The 13,959-nt window shown below is 39.7% G+C and overlaps 1 protein-coding gene across 29 annotated transcripts; it reads right to left on the bottom strand.

The window, feature by feature from the left end:
- Positions 1-636: 636 nt before the first annotated feature.
- stx6 (syntaxin 6) lies at positions 637-10,728 on the bottom strand. Of its 29 annotated transcripts, none has more exons than XM_074627955.1 (10): positions 10,486-10,728; positions 9,532-9,701; positions 9,354-9,448; positions 9,042-9,101; positions 8,804-8,932; positions 8,560-8,666; positions 5,194-5,288; positions 2,279-4,889; positions 1,250-2,222; positions 637-1,171 (listed from the first exon to the last, which is right to left on the bottom strand). In XM_074627955.1, the coding sequence occupies exons 1-8, from the start codon at positions 10,518-10,520 to the stop codon at positions 4,813-4,815; spliced, it is 768 nt and encodes a 255-aa protein (XP_074484056.1). In that variant the 5' UTR covers positions 10,521-10,728; the 3' UTR covers positions 637-1,171; positions 1,250-2,222; positions 2,279-4,812. The 29 variants fall into 29 exon arrangements, with proteins under 29 accessions (XP_074484056.1, XP_074484052.1, XP_074484054.1 ...); XM_074627951.1 differs by having other exon boundaries at positions 637-1,249; positions 1,283-2,222; XM_074627953.1 differs by having other exon boundaries at positions 637-1,326; positions 1,580-2,222.
- Between the last annotated feature and the right edge of the window lie 3,231 nt (positions 10,729-13,959).

Below are 13,959 nucleotides of genomic sequence, written 5' to 3'. Positions count from 1 at the left end.
AATAAACTATAATAAACTATAATAAACTGTAATAAACTATAATAAACTATAATAAACTGTAAATAAACTATAATAAACTATAATAAACTGGATATTAAACTATAATAAACTATAATAAACTGTAAATAAACTATAATAAACTATAATAAACTGTAAATAAACTATAATAAACTGTAAATAAACTATAATAAACTATAATAAACTGTAAATAAACTATAATAAACTATAATAAACTGTAATAAACTATAATAAACTATAATAAACTATAATAAACTGTAATAAACTATAATAAACTATAATAAACTGTAATAAACTATAATAAACTATATTAAACTGTAAATAAACTATAATAAACTATAATAAACTGTAAATAAACTATAATAAACTAATAAACTGTAAATAAACTATAATAAACTGTAAATAAACTATATTAAACTGTAAATAAACTATAATAAACTATATTAAACTGTAAATAAACTATAATAAACTGTAAATAAACTATAATAAACTATAATAAACTGTAAATAAACTATAATAAACTGGATATTAAACTATAATAAACTATAATAAACTGGATTAAAGAGATTAAACTGGATTAAAGAGATGAAACTGGATTAAAGAGATGAAACGCTCCAGGTGGGTGTATTTGGTTTTATTTTCATCAGTCAGAGTTCAGAACACGGTGCTTTTATTTTGATAAAACAGGAAACAGACGTGAGATTTCACCGCCACGCGTACCGTCAATCTGCTGGCGTGGGACGATGTGATTGGCTGCTTCCTCTGACACCGAGTCCGAGCTCAATAACCTTCAGGACTGCACTTCCTGCTGCACCTTCACATTAAAAGCCTTCCAGAGGTTCATTTTAGAAAAGCTTTTATTGTGAAGCAGCAGCAGGAAGTGAGCGGTCTAACAGTTAAACAGTAGAAAAGTCCACTGATCAATAAACTGCAGGATGTGCTGATCGATCAGTCACTGATCAATCAACTGATCGATCGGTTCAGGAAATAAAAATTAAGTCAAATAAAAATAAAGTCAATAAAACGTTCGAAGAACCAAAATAAAATAAAATAAAACATTAAACATCAGAAAACAAACGACGTCACACAAACTGTAAACAGGAAGTCTTAGTGTTCGGAGATTATTCTCCACAAACCCTCAACGCCAACCTCACTAAACTACCACAGTTAACCCAGGACTAAACTACCACAGTTAACCCAGGATTAAACTAGAGTTAACCCAGGATTAAACCTGAAGTAAACCAGAGTTAACCCAGGATTAAACCACAGTTAACCCAGGATTAAACTACAGTTAACCCAGGATTAAACCTGAAGTAAACCAGAGTTAAACTGGAGCTAAACTAGGATTAAATCTGAAGGAAACCAGCGTTAATCCAGGATGACACCTAAATTAAACCAGAGTTAATCCAGGATGACACCTAAATTAAACCAGAGTTAATCCAGGATGACACCTAAATTAAACCAGAGTTAATCCAGGATGACACCTAAATTAAACCAGAGTTAATCCAGGATGACACCTAAATTAAACCAGAGTTAATCCAGGATGACACCTAAATTAAACCAGAGTTAATCCAGGATCAAACCTGATTTAAACCAGAGTTAATCCAGGATTAAATCTGATTTAAACCAGGGATAAACTGACGTTAACATGGAGTTAAAAGTGGAATTCAAGTTTAGAGTTAAACTGGGTTTAAATGGAGAAAAGACGACATTAGAGTTGCACTTAACTTGAAATTAAACTAAGGTTTAATTCAGGATTGAAGTTAGTTTGGAGTTAAGAGTTTAAAAGAGGTTAAAGTTAAACTGGTTTAAAGTGTTTTAAATAGTACAGTTTAATGAGACTTATTGATTATATTATTCATTGATTATAATGCAGCAGTTTATAACGACACACGTTTACTTCAATTCATCAACAACGTTCTCCGTTTCTGGTTCTTCGTTCATCGTAGTTTTCTTCAAGAGTTCATCGTAACACGAAGATATAAAACACGGTCAGTCAGTGGCTGAAGTCCTTTAACCTGGAGCTAAACTCAGACTAAAGTAGACTTAAACTGAAGTTAGTAAACTACAGTTAAACTAGAGTTAACTCAGAGTTAAAAGTAGAGTTAAACTGAAGTTAGTAAACTAGAGTTAAACTGGAGTTAAACTAGAGTTAAACTAGAGTTACTAAACTCAGAGCTAACTGGAGTTAAACTGGAGTTAAACTTCAGTTAAAGTAGACTTAAACTGAAGTTAGTAAACTACAGTTAAACTAGTTAACTCAGAGTTAAAGTAGAGTTAAACTGAAGTTAGTAAACGAGAGTTAAACTAAAGTTAAACTGGAGTTAAACTCAGAGTTAAACTGGAGTTAAATTAGAGTTATTAAACTCAGAGTAAAACACGAGTTAAAATGGAGTTAAAGTAGAGTGAAACTAGTTACTGAATTCAGAGCTGAACTAGAGTTAAACTCAGAGTTAAATTAGAGTTAAACTGGAGTTACTAAACTGAGAGTTAAACTAGAGTTAAACTGGAGTTACTAAACTGAGAGTTAAACTAGAGTTAAACTGGAGTTACTAAACTCAGAGTTAAACTGGAGTTATATTAGAGTTAAACTAGAGTTAAACTAGAGTTAAACTGGAGTTACTAAACTCAGTTAAACTGGAGTTATATTAGAGTTAAACTGGAGTTAAACTTGATTAAACGGTTATTTTCAGCCCTTTAAATAAAACAAACATTAAAACACATCACACGTTTCCACCTGGTTCAACCTCTGAGACGAGTTTAACAGTCAAAGAACCAAAGTGTCTTTTCAGTCCAACGGAGGTCCAGTAGAGTCCAGTAGAGTCCAGTAGAGTCCAGGGGACTCATTTAGAACAGTAGTGTCCAGTAGAGTCCAGTAGAGTCCAGGGGACTCATTTAGAACAGTAGTGTCCAGTAGAGTCCAGGGGCCTCATCTAGAACAGTAGAGTCCAGTAGGGTCCAGGGGCCTCAGTTAGAACAGTAGAGTCCAGGGGACTCATCGAGAAAAGTAGAGTCCAGTAGAGTCCAGGGGCCTCATCTAGAACAGTAGAGTCCAGGGGCCTCATCGAGAACAGTAGAGTTCAGGGGCCACATCGAGAACAGTAGAGTCCAGGGGCCACATCGAGAACAGTACAGTCCAGGGGCCACATCTAGAACAGTACAGTCCAGGGGCCACATCTAGAACAGTAGAGTCCAGGGGACTCATCTAGAACAGTACAGTCCAGGGGCCACATCTAGAACAGTACAGTCCAGGGGCCACATCTAGAACAGTAGAGTCCAGGGGACTCATCTAGAACAGTAGAGTCCATTAGAGTCCAGGGGACTCATCTAGAACAGTAGAGTCCATTAGAGTCCAGGGGACTCATCTAGAACAGTAGAGTCCAGGGGCCTCATCTAGAACAGTAGAGTCCATTAGAGTCCAGGGGACTCATCTAGAACAGTAGAGTCCAGGGGCCACATCGAGAAAAGTAGAGTCCAGGGGACTCATCTAGAACAGTAGAGTCCGGGGGACTCATCTAGATCAGTAGAGTCCAGGGGCCACATCAAGAAAAGTAGAGTCCAGGGGACTCATCTAGAACAGTAGAGTCCGGGGGCCACATTAAGAACAGTAGAGTCCAGGGGACTCATCTAGAACAGTAGAGTCCAGGGGACTCATCTAGAACAGTAGAGTCCAGGGGACTCATCTAGAACAGTAGAGTCCGGGGGACTCATCTAGAGCAGTAGAGTCCAGGGGCCACATCAAGAACAGTAGAGTCCAGGGGACTCATCTAGAACAGTAGAGTCCAGGGGACTCATCTAGAACAGTAGAGTCCGGGGGACTCATCTAGAGCAGTAGAGTCCAGGGGCCACATCAAGAACAGTAGAGTCCAGGGGACTCATCTAGAACAGTAGAGTCCAGGGGACTCATCTAGAACAGTAGAGTCCGGGGGACTCATCTAGAGCAGTAGAGTCCAGGGGCCACATCGAGAAGAGCAGAGTCCAAGGGCCTCATCAAGAACAGTAGAGTCCAGGGGACTCATCTAGAACAGTAGAGTCCAGGGGACTCATCTAGAACAGTAGAGTCCAGGGGACTCATCTAGAACAGTAGAGTCCGGGGGACTCATCTAGAGCAGTAGAGTCCAGGGGCCACATCAAGAACAGTAGAGTCCAGGGGACTCATCTAGAACAGTAGAGTCCAGGGGACTCATCTAGAACAGTAGAGTCCGGGGGACTCATCTAGAGCAGTAGAGTCCAGGGGCCACATCGAGAAGAGCAGAGTCCAAGGGCCTCATCAAGAACAGTAGAGTCCAGGGGACTCATCTAGAACAGTAGAGTCCAGGGGCCACATCTAGAACAGTAGAGTCCAGTAGAGTCCAGGAGAGTTCAGGAGAGCCCAGTAGAGTCCAGTAGAGTCCAGTAGAGTTCAGGAGAGTTCAGGGGAGTCCAGTAGAGTCCAGTAGAGCGCAGGAGAGTCCAGTAGAGTCCAGTAGAGCTCAGGAGAGTCCAGTAGAGTTCAGGAGAGTCCAGTAGAGTCCAGTAGAGTTCAGGAGAGTCCAGTAGAGTCCAGTAGAGTTCAGGAGAGTCCAGTAGAGTCCAGTAGAGCTCAGGAGAGTCCAGTAGAGTTCAGGAGAGTCCAGTAGAGTCCAGTAGAGTTCAGGAGAGTCCAGTAAAGTCCAGTAGAGTCCAGTAGAGTCCAGTAGAGTCCAGTAGAGTTCAGGAGAGTCCAGTAAAGTCCAGTAGAGTCCAGTAGAGTCCAGTAGAGTCCAGGAGACACAGATTTCAGATGAGTTCTGTGCTGACAGGAGGAGGCATCAATCAGAGGATGAAGAAGAGGAGGATGACGACGAAGAGGATTGCGAGCAACACTCCGATAGCGCACCACTGACGACGATCTGAGGAAATACAGACGTTAAGAAACATCAACCAATCAACTTCAACTGTTACTGAAACCAGAGAGGACGATGTGTGAGGACATAACTGTCTCTAACATATATCATACATCATATAATATATATGATATATGATATATGATATATCGTATGATGTATGATGTATGATGTATATATGATGTATGATATATCATATATCATATGATGTATGATATATGATATATGATATATCGTATGATGTATGATGTGGTACACGGCTATAACTAACTACACCGAGGGTGACATCATGTGTTGCCGGGCAGTTTACCGCTGGTCATGTGAGACACTTTGGCCAGTTTCTTCATGACGTTGTCCAATCGAGAGTGAGTGTTGTCCACCTCATGAGTGAAGTCATCCAACATCCTGCAGGAAAAACACACAGAGACTCAACAAGTCTGGTCAACAACCAACCAGAACCAACCAGAGACCAACCAGGAACCAACCAGGAACCAACCATACACCAACCAGGAACCAACCACAGACCAACCAGGAACCAACCATACACCAACCAGGAACCAACCACAGACCAACCAGGAACCAACCAGAAACCTACCAGGAACCAACCAGGAACCAACCAGAGACCAACCAGGAACCAACCAGAGACCAACAAGGAACCAACCATAGACCAACCACAGACCAACCAGGAACCAACCAGAGACCAACCAGGAACCAACCACAGACCAACCAGGAACCAACCATAGACCAACCAGGAACCAACCACAGACCAACCAGAGACCAACCAGGAACCAACCACAGACCAACCAGGAACCAACCAGAGACCAACCAGAGACCAACCATAGACCAACCAGGAACCAACCAGGAACCAGTCATAGACCAACCATAGACCAACCGGGAACCAACCAGGAACCAACCATAGACCAACCAGGAACCAACCGGGAAACAACCAGGAACCAACCATAGACCAACTAGGAACCAACCAAGAACCAACCAGTGACCAACCAGAAACCCCCTGTAGTTGTCCCTCACCTCCTGTAGTTGTCCCTCACCTCCTGTAGTTGTCCCTCACCTCCTGTAGTTGTCCCTCACCTCCTGTAGTTGTCCCTCACCTCCTGTTGGTGTCCCTCACCTCCTGTAGTTGTCCCTCACCTCCTGTAGTTGTCCCTCACCTCCTGTTGGTGTCCCTCACCTCCTGTAGTTGTCCCTCACCTCCTGTTGGTGTCCCTCACCTCCTGTAGTTGTCCCTCACCTCCTGTAGTTGTCCCTCACCTCCTGTTGGTGTCCCTCACCTCCTGTAGTTGTCCCTCACCTCCTGTAGTTGTCCCTCACCTCCTGTTGGTGTCCCTCACCTCCTGTAGTTGTCCCTCACCTCCTGTAGTTGTCCCTCACCTCCTGTTGGTGTCCCTCACCTCCTGTAGTTGTCCCTCACCTCCTGTAGTTGTCCCTCACCTCCTGTTGGTGTCCCTCACCTCCTGTAGTTGTCCCTCACCTCCTGTAGTTGTCCCTCACCTCCTGTAGTTGTCCCTCACCTCCTGTAGTTGTCCCTCACCTCCTGTAGTTGTCCCTCACCTCCTGTAGTTGTCCCTCACCTCCTGTAGTTGTCCCTCACCTCCTGTAGTTGTCCCTCACCTCCTGTTGGTGTCCCTCACCTCCTGTAGTTGTCCCTCACCTCCTGTTGGTGTCCCTCACCTCCTGTAGTTGTCCCTCACCTCCTGTAGTTGTCCCTCACCTCCTGTAGTTGTCCCTCACCTCCTGTAGTTGTCCCTCACCTCCTGTTGGTGTCCCTCACCTCCTGTAGTTGTCCCTCACCTCCTGTAGGTGTCCCTCACCTCCTGTAGTTGTCCCTCACCTCCTGTAGTTGTCCCTCACCTCCTGTAGTTGTCCCTCACCTCCTGTAGTTGTCCCTCACCTCCTGTAGTTGTCCCTCACCTCCTGTTGGTGTCCCTCACCTCCTGTAGTTGTCCCTCACCTCCTGTAGTTGTCCCTCACCTCCTGTAGTTGTCCCTCACCTCCTGTAGTTGTCCCTCACCTCCTGTAGTTGTCCCTCACCTCCTGTTGGTGTCCCTCACCTCCTGTAGTTGTCCCTCACCTCCTGTAGTTGTCCCTCACCTCCTGTTGGTGTCCCTCACCTCCTGTAGTTGTCCCTCACCTCCTGTAGTTGTCCCTCACCTCCTGTTGGTGTCCCTCACCTCCTGTAGTTGTCCCTCACCTCCTGTAGTTGTCCCTCACCTCCTGTAGTTGTCCCTCACCTCCTGTAGTTGTCCCTCACCTCCTGTTGGTGTCCCTCACCTCCTGTAGTTGTCCCTCACCTCCTGTAGTTGTCCCTCACCTCCTGTAGTTGTCCCTCACCTCCTGTTGGTGTCCCTCACCTCCTGTAGTTGTCCCTCACCTCCTGTAGTTGTCCCTCACCTCCTGTTGGTGTCCCTCACCTCCTGTAGTTGTCCCTCACCTCCTGTAGTTGTCCCTCACCTCCTGTAGTTGTCCCTCACCTCCTGTTGGTGTCCCTCACCTCCTGTAGTTGTCCCTCACCTCCTGTTGGTGTCCCTCACCTCCTGTAGTTGTCCCTCACCTCCTGTAGTTGTCCCTCACCTCCTGTAGTTGTCCCTCACCTCCTGTTGGTGTCCCTCACCTCCTGTAGTTGTCCCTCACCTCCTGTAGGTGTCCCTCACCTCCTGTAGTTGTCCCTCACCTCCTGTAGTTGTCCCTCACCTCCTGTAGTTGTCCCTCACCTCCTGTAGTTGTCCCTCACCTCCTGTAGTTGTCCCTCACCTCCTGTTGGTGTCCCTCACCTCCTGTAGTTGTCCCTCACCTCCTGTAGTTGTCCCTCACCTCCTGTAGTTGTCCCTCACCTCCTGTAGTTGTCCCTCACCTCCTGTAGTTGTCCCTCACCTCCTGTAGTTGTCCCTCACCTCCTGTTGGTGTCCCTCACCTCCTGTAGTTGTCCCTCACCTCCTGTAGTTGTCCCTCACCTCCTGTTGGTGTCCCTCACCTCCTGTAGTTGTCCCTCACCTCCTGTAGTTGTCCCTCACCTCCTGTTGGTGTCCCTCACCTCCTGTAGTTGTCCCTCACCTCCTGTAGTTGTCCCTCACCTCCTGTAGTTGTCCCTCACCTCCTGTAGTTGTCCCTCACCTCCTGTTGGTGTCCCTCACCTCCTGTAGTTGTCCCTCACCTCCTGTAGTTGTCCCTCACCTCCTGTAGTTGTCCCTCACCTCCTGTTGGTGTCCCTCACCTCCTGTAGTTGTCCCTCACCTCCTGTAGTTGTCCCTCACCTCCTGTTGGTGTCCCTCACCTCCTGTAGTTGTCCCTCACCTCCTGTAGTTGTCCCTCACCTCCTGTTGGTGTCCCTCACCTCCTGTAGTTGTCCCTCACCTCCTGTAGTTGTCCCTCACCTCCTGTTGGTGTCCCTCACCTCCTGTAGTTGTCCCTCACCTCCTGTAGTTGTCCCTCACCTCCTGTAGTTGTCCCTCACCTCCTGTTGGTGTCCCTCACCTCCTGTAGTTGTCCCTCACCTCCTGTAGTTGTCCCTCACCTCCCGTTGCTCCCCGTCCTTCTTGACCATGCTAACTGTTGCCTACAGAATGGAACTAAAGCCAGCTGACTGATTGGTCCAAGACATGAATTGGTTCTCATGAATGAGGAGAACCGTCTCAGTAACGATGTATCTGAAAGTTCTTACACGGCCTGTTCATCCAGCTCCATGCCGATCCTCTCCGACATGTTCTTCAGGACTCCGATGGTTCCTGACACCAGCTCCAGCTGTTCATCCTGCTGCTCCGCCATCAGCTGATCCAAACAGAAACATCATGTACATCATTAATATCACAGTATCCGAACCGTTCTCATATCACCGTCCTGATGCTGCATGATATCTCAGAGCTCTGTCATTGGTCCTGTGTTCCTGTGTTCCTGTGGTACTGTACCTGCTGCTGGACCTGCTGCTCCTCTATGAACTGAGAGTTGGCGTTCTGCAGCTGGCGGTCCAGTCGGCTGTATTTATCAGGACCAGGCTGCCAGATGGGACCCTGAGCACCACGCTCACCGAGCAGAGCCTAAATATCACATCAACACAAACGCACTGTCACATCTAACATCAGCAGGAGCTGACTGTCTGTTGGTCGCTCCTCGACAGTGTTGTGAACTTAAGGTGTGTTCAGGTACCTGTTTGTTCTTCCGGTCCACTGAGGCACCAGTTGGACTCGACATCTGCTCTTTCATTTCCTTCAAGACAAACAAAGACAGTCAGCAGCCAATCAGATCAATCAATTCTTCAGATGGACCTCAGCCAATCAGTTCAGTGTGTGTTGAATGGGCCAATAGCAGCTAAGCAAAGAGTAACAACTACTACTACTCCCACTGACATGAGACCCACAGGCTGCTGTGGGTCTCATGTCAGTGTGCCGTGGACCGAGCCTGCAGAGACTCCTCACCTGAGCAGGTATCAACCCTTTACAGGTGTTTAGTGAAGCGTACCTTGACGGTCTGTCTGGTGCTGGTGATGAAGGCTTTCCTCGTGGACAGCTCCGCCGCGTCCAGGTTGAACTTCTTTGGGTTGGACTCCACGATGCGTTCACTGACAGTTAAGAAACATCACTCACACTTCAAATCTCAGAATTGAATGAACATACCAACACAAGCATTTAAAGGATATTGATGGTCTCGTCCAGGTCCTCCAGGTCCCACTCGATGGAGCGCAGACTGTTCCTCAGCTCATTGGTCGTCCAGTCCATTTCCTCCTTGGAGGCTCCGCCCCCCTCCTGCAGCAGCTCGCTCCATCTGTGATGGAGGCTCTGTGCTGCGTTCACTGCCTTCTGGACCTCACTGTAACAAACATCATAACTCATCTGTGATGGAGGCTCTGTGCTGCGTTCACTGTCTCCTGTACTTTACTGTATAATGTGAACTCTATTTTACAGAAGAAACACTTAGTAATAATGATATGAATCCACTGGAAGCATGTGCAGACTGTTGAAGTCTCGTTTTATATCATTATTATTGTTGTTATTATCATATTATTTGTATTATTATTATGATCTCTTAGAGTTGCTGTGAACTTTAACTGAAGTCTAAATCAGAAGTGAAGCTCATGTACTAACAGACATCATGATGATACTATATTAATAATAAACTCATGTTAGTGTTCTGCTGTCTGAGATAATAGAGATGATTAACTATAGATGAAGATGATCAGTAGCTCAGCAGGTGAGTTATGATCTGTGACTGAGCTCAGCAGGTGAGTTATGATCTGTGACTGAGCTCAGCAGGTGAGTTATGATCTGTGACTGAGCTCAGCAGGTGAGTTATGATCTGTCACTGAGCTCAGCAGGTGAGTTATGATCTGTGACTGAGCTCAGCAGGTGAGTTATGATCTGTCACTGAGCTCAGCAGGTGAGTTATGAGAGTAACATGCTAACATGCTAACATGCTAACCGCACTGAGAGCTAACGTTAGCTCAGCTGTTAGCATGTCTGTGAGCTAGCAGCTCACCTGGCTGCTGTTAGATCACTAACTGGTTGAACTGGTTATTGATTATTGATCAGGTGTGAAACAGCAGTTAGCTCTGTTAGCTCTGTTAGCTCTGTTAGCAGGTGTGAACGGTTCTGACCCTTTGACGACGAAGAACGGGTCTTCCATGGACATGGTGCTGGTTCCGGTTCAGTCGGAGCGCAGCTCCATCACACAGACCCGAACCCGAACCACCCGAACTCTGGTTCCTCTGGTTCCTCTGGTTCCTCTGGTTCCGTTCAGCTCAGTGAGGCTCCATCAGACCCGCTGATGCTGTTAGCTGTTAGCTGTTAGCTGCTGATGCTAGCTGCTAGCTCTGTTAGCTCCTCTTTGTTTACATGCAGCAGCAGCGGAAGAGACCCCGTGACGTCACACATACTCAGGTCGGGTCATCACTGAAACGTCACGAGCTCATTTCAACTTTCTATTAGTGAGCAAAAGATTCCCTTATATACTATATATACACTATACTATACTATACTATACTATATACTATATATACACTATACTATACTATACTATACTATACTATATACTATATATACACTATACTATACTATACTATATACTATATATACACTATACTATACTATACTATACTATATACTATATATACACTATACTATACTATATACTATATACTATATATACACTATACTATACTATACTATATACTATATATACACTATACTATACTATATACTATATATACACTATACTATACTATACTATACTATATACTATATATACACTATACTATACTATATACTATATATACACTATACTATACTATACTATACTATACTATATACTATATATACACTATACTATACTATACTATATACTATATATACACTATACTATACTATACTATACTATATACTATATATACACTATACTATACTATATACTATATATACACTATACTATACTATATACTATATACTATATATACACTATACTATACTATACTATACTATATACTATATATACACTATACTATACTATACTATATACTATATATACACTATACTATACTATACTATACTATATACTATATATACACTATACTATACTATATACTATATATACACTATACTATACTATACTATATACTATATATACACTATACTATACTATACTATACTATATACTATATATACACTATACTATACTATACTATACTATATACTATATATACACTATACTATACTATATACTATATATACACTATACTATACTATACTATACTATACTATATACTATATATACACTATACTATACTATACTATACTATATACTATATATACACTATACTATACTATATACTATATACTATATATACACTATACTATACTATACTATACTATATACTATATATACACTATACTATACTATACTATACTATATACTATATATACACTATACTATACTATACTATACTATATACTATATATACACTATACTATACTATACTATACTATATACTATATACTATATATACACTATACTATACTATATACTATATACTATATATACACTATACTATACTATACTATACTATATATACACTACTATACTATACTATATACTATATACTATATATACACTATACTATACTATACTATATACTATATATACACTATACTATACTATACTATACTATATACTATATATACACTATACTATACTATACTATATACTATATACTATATATACACTATACTATACTATACTATATACTATATATACACTATACTATACTATACTATACTATACTATATACTATATATACACTATACTATACTATACTATACTATATACTATATATACACTATACTATACTATATACTATATATACACTATACTATACTATACTATACTATATACTATATATACACTATACTATACTATACTATACTATATACTATATATACACTATACTATACTATACTATACTATATACTATATATACACTATACTATACTATACTATATACTATATATACACTATACTATACTATATACTATATACTATATATACACTATACTATACTATACTATACTATATACTATATATACACTATACTATACTATACTATACTATATACTATATATACACTATACTATACTATACTATACTATATACTATATATACACTATACTATACTATATACTATATATACACTATACTATACTATACTATATACTATATATACACTATACTATACTATACTATACTATATACTATATATACACTATACTATACTATACTATACTATATACTATATATACACTATACTATACTATATACTATATATACACTATACTATACTATACTATACTATACTATATACTATATATACACTATACTATACTATACTATACTATATACTATATATACACTATACTATACTATATACTATATACTATATATACACTATACTATACTATACTATACTATATACTATATATACACTATACTATACTATACTATACTATATACTATATATACACTATACTATACTATACTATACTATATACTATATATACACTATACTATACTATACTATACTATATACTATATACTATATATACACTATACTATACTATATACTATATACTATATATACACTATACTATACTATACTATACTATATATACACTACTATACTATACTATATACTATATACTATATATACACTATACTATACTATACTATATACTATATATACACTATACTATACTATACTATACTATATACTATATATACACTATACTATACTATACTATATACTATATACTATATACTATATATACACTATACTATACTATACTATACTATATACTATATATACACTATACTATACTATACTATATACTATATACTATATATACACTATACTATACTATATACTATATATACACTATACTATACTATATATACACTATACTATACTATACTATATACTATATACTATATATACACTATACTATACTATACTATATACTATATATACACTATACTATACTATACTATACTATATACTATATATACACTATACTATACTATACTATATTATATACTACATACTATACTATATACTATATATACACTATACTATACTATATACTATATACTATATATACACTATACTATACTATACTATACTATATACTATATACTATATATACACTATACTATACTATACTATATACTATATACTATATATACACTATACTATACTATACTATATACTATATATACACTATACTATACTATACTATACTATATACTATATATACACCATACTATACTATATACTATATATACACTATACTATACTATATACACATATACTATACTATACTATATACTATATATACACTATACTATACTATACTATATACTATATATACACTATACTATACTATATACTATATATACACTATACTATACTATACTATATACTATATATACACTATACTATACTATACTATATACTATATATACACTATACTATACTATACTATACTATATACTATATATACACTATACTATACTATATACTATA

The sequence above is a fragment of the Sebastes fasciatus genome (assembly GCF_043250625.1).
Source record: "Sebastes fasciatus isolate fSebFas1 chromosome 5 unlocalized genomic scaffold, fSebFas1.pri SUPER_5_unloc_3, whole genome shotgun sequence".
NCBI classification, from domain to species: domain Eukaryota; kingdom Metazoa; phylum Chordata; class Actinopteri; order Perciformes; family Sebastidae; genus Sebastes; species Sebastes fasciatus.
Note: the sequence above shows the minus strand (reverse complement) of the source record. Positions and strands in the feature narration are given on the sequence as shown.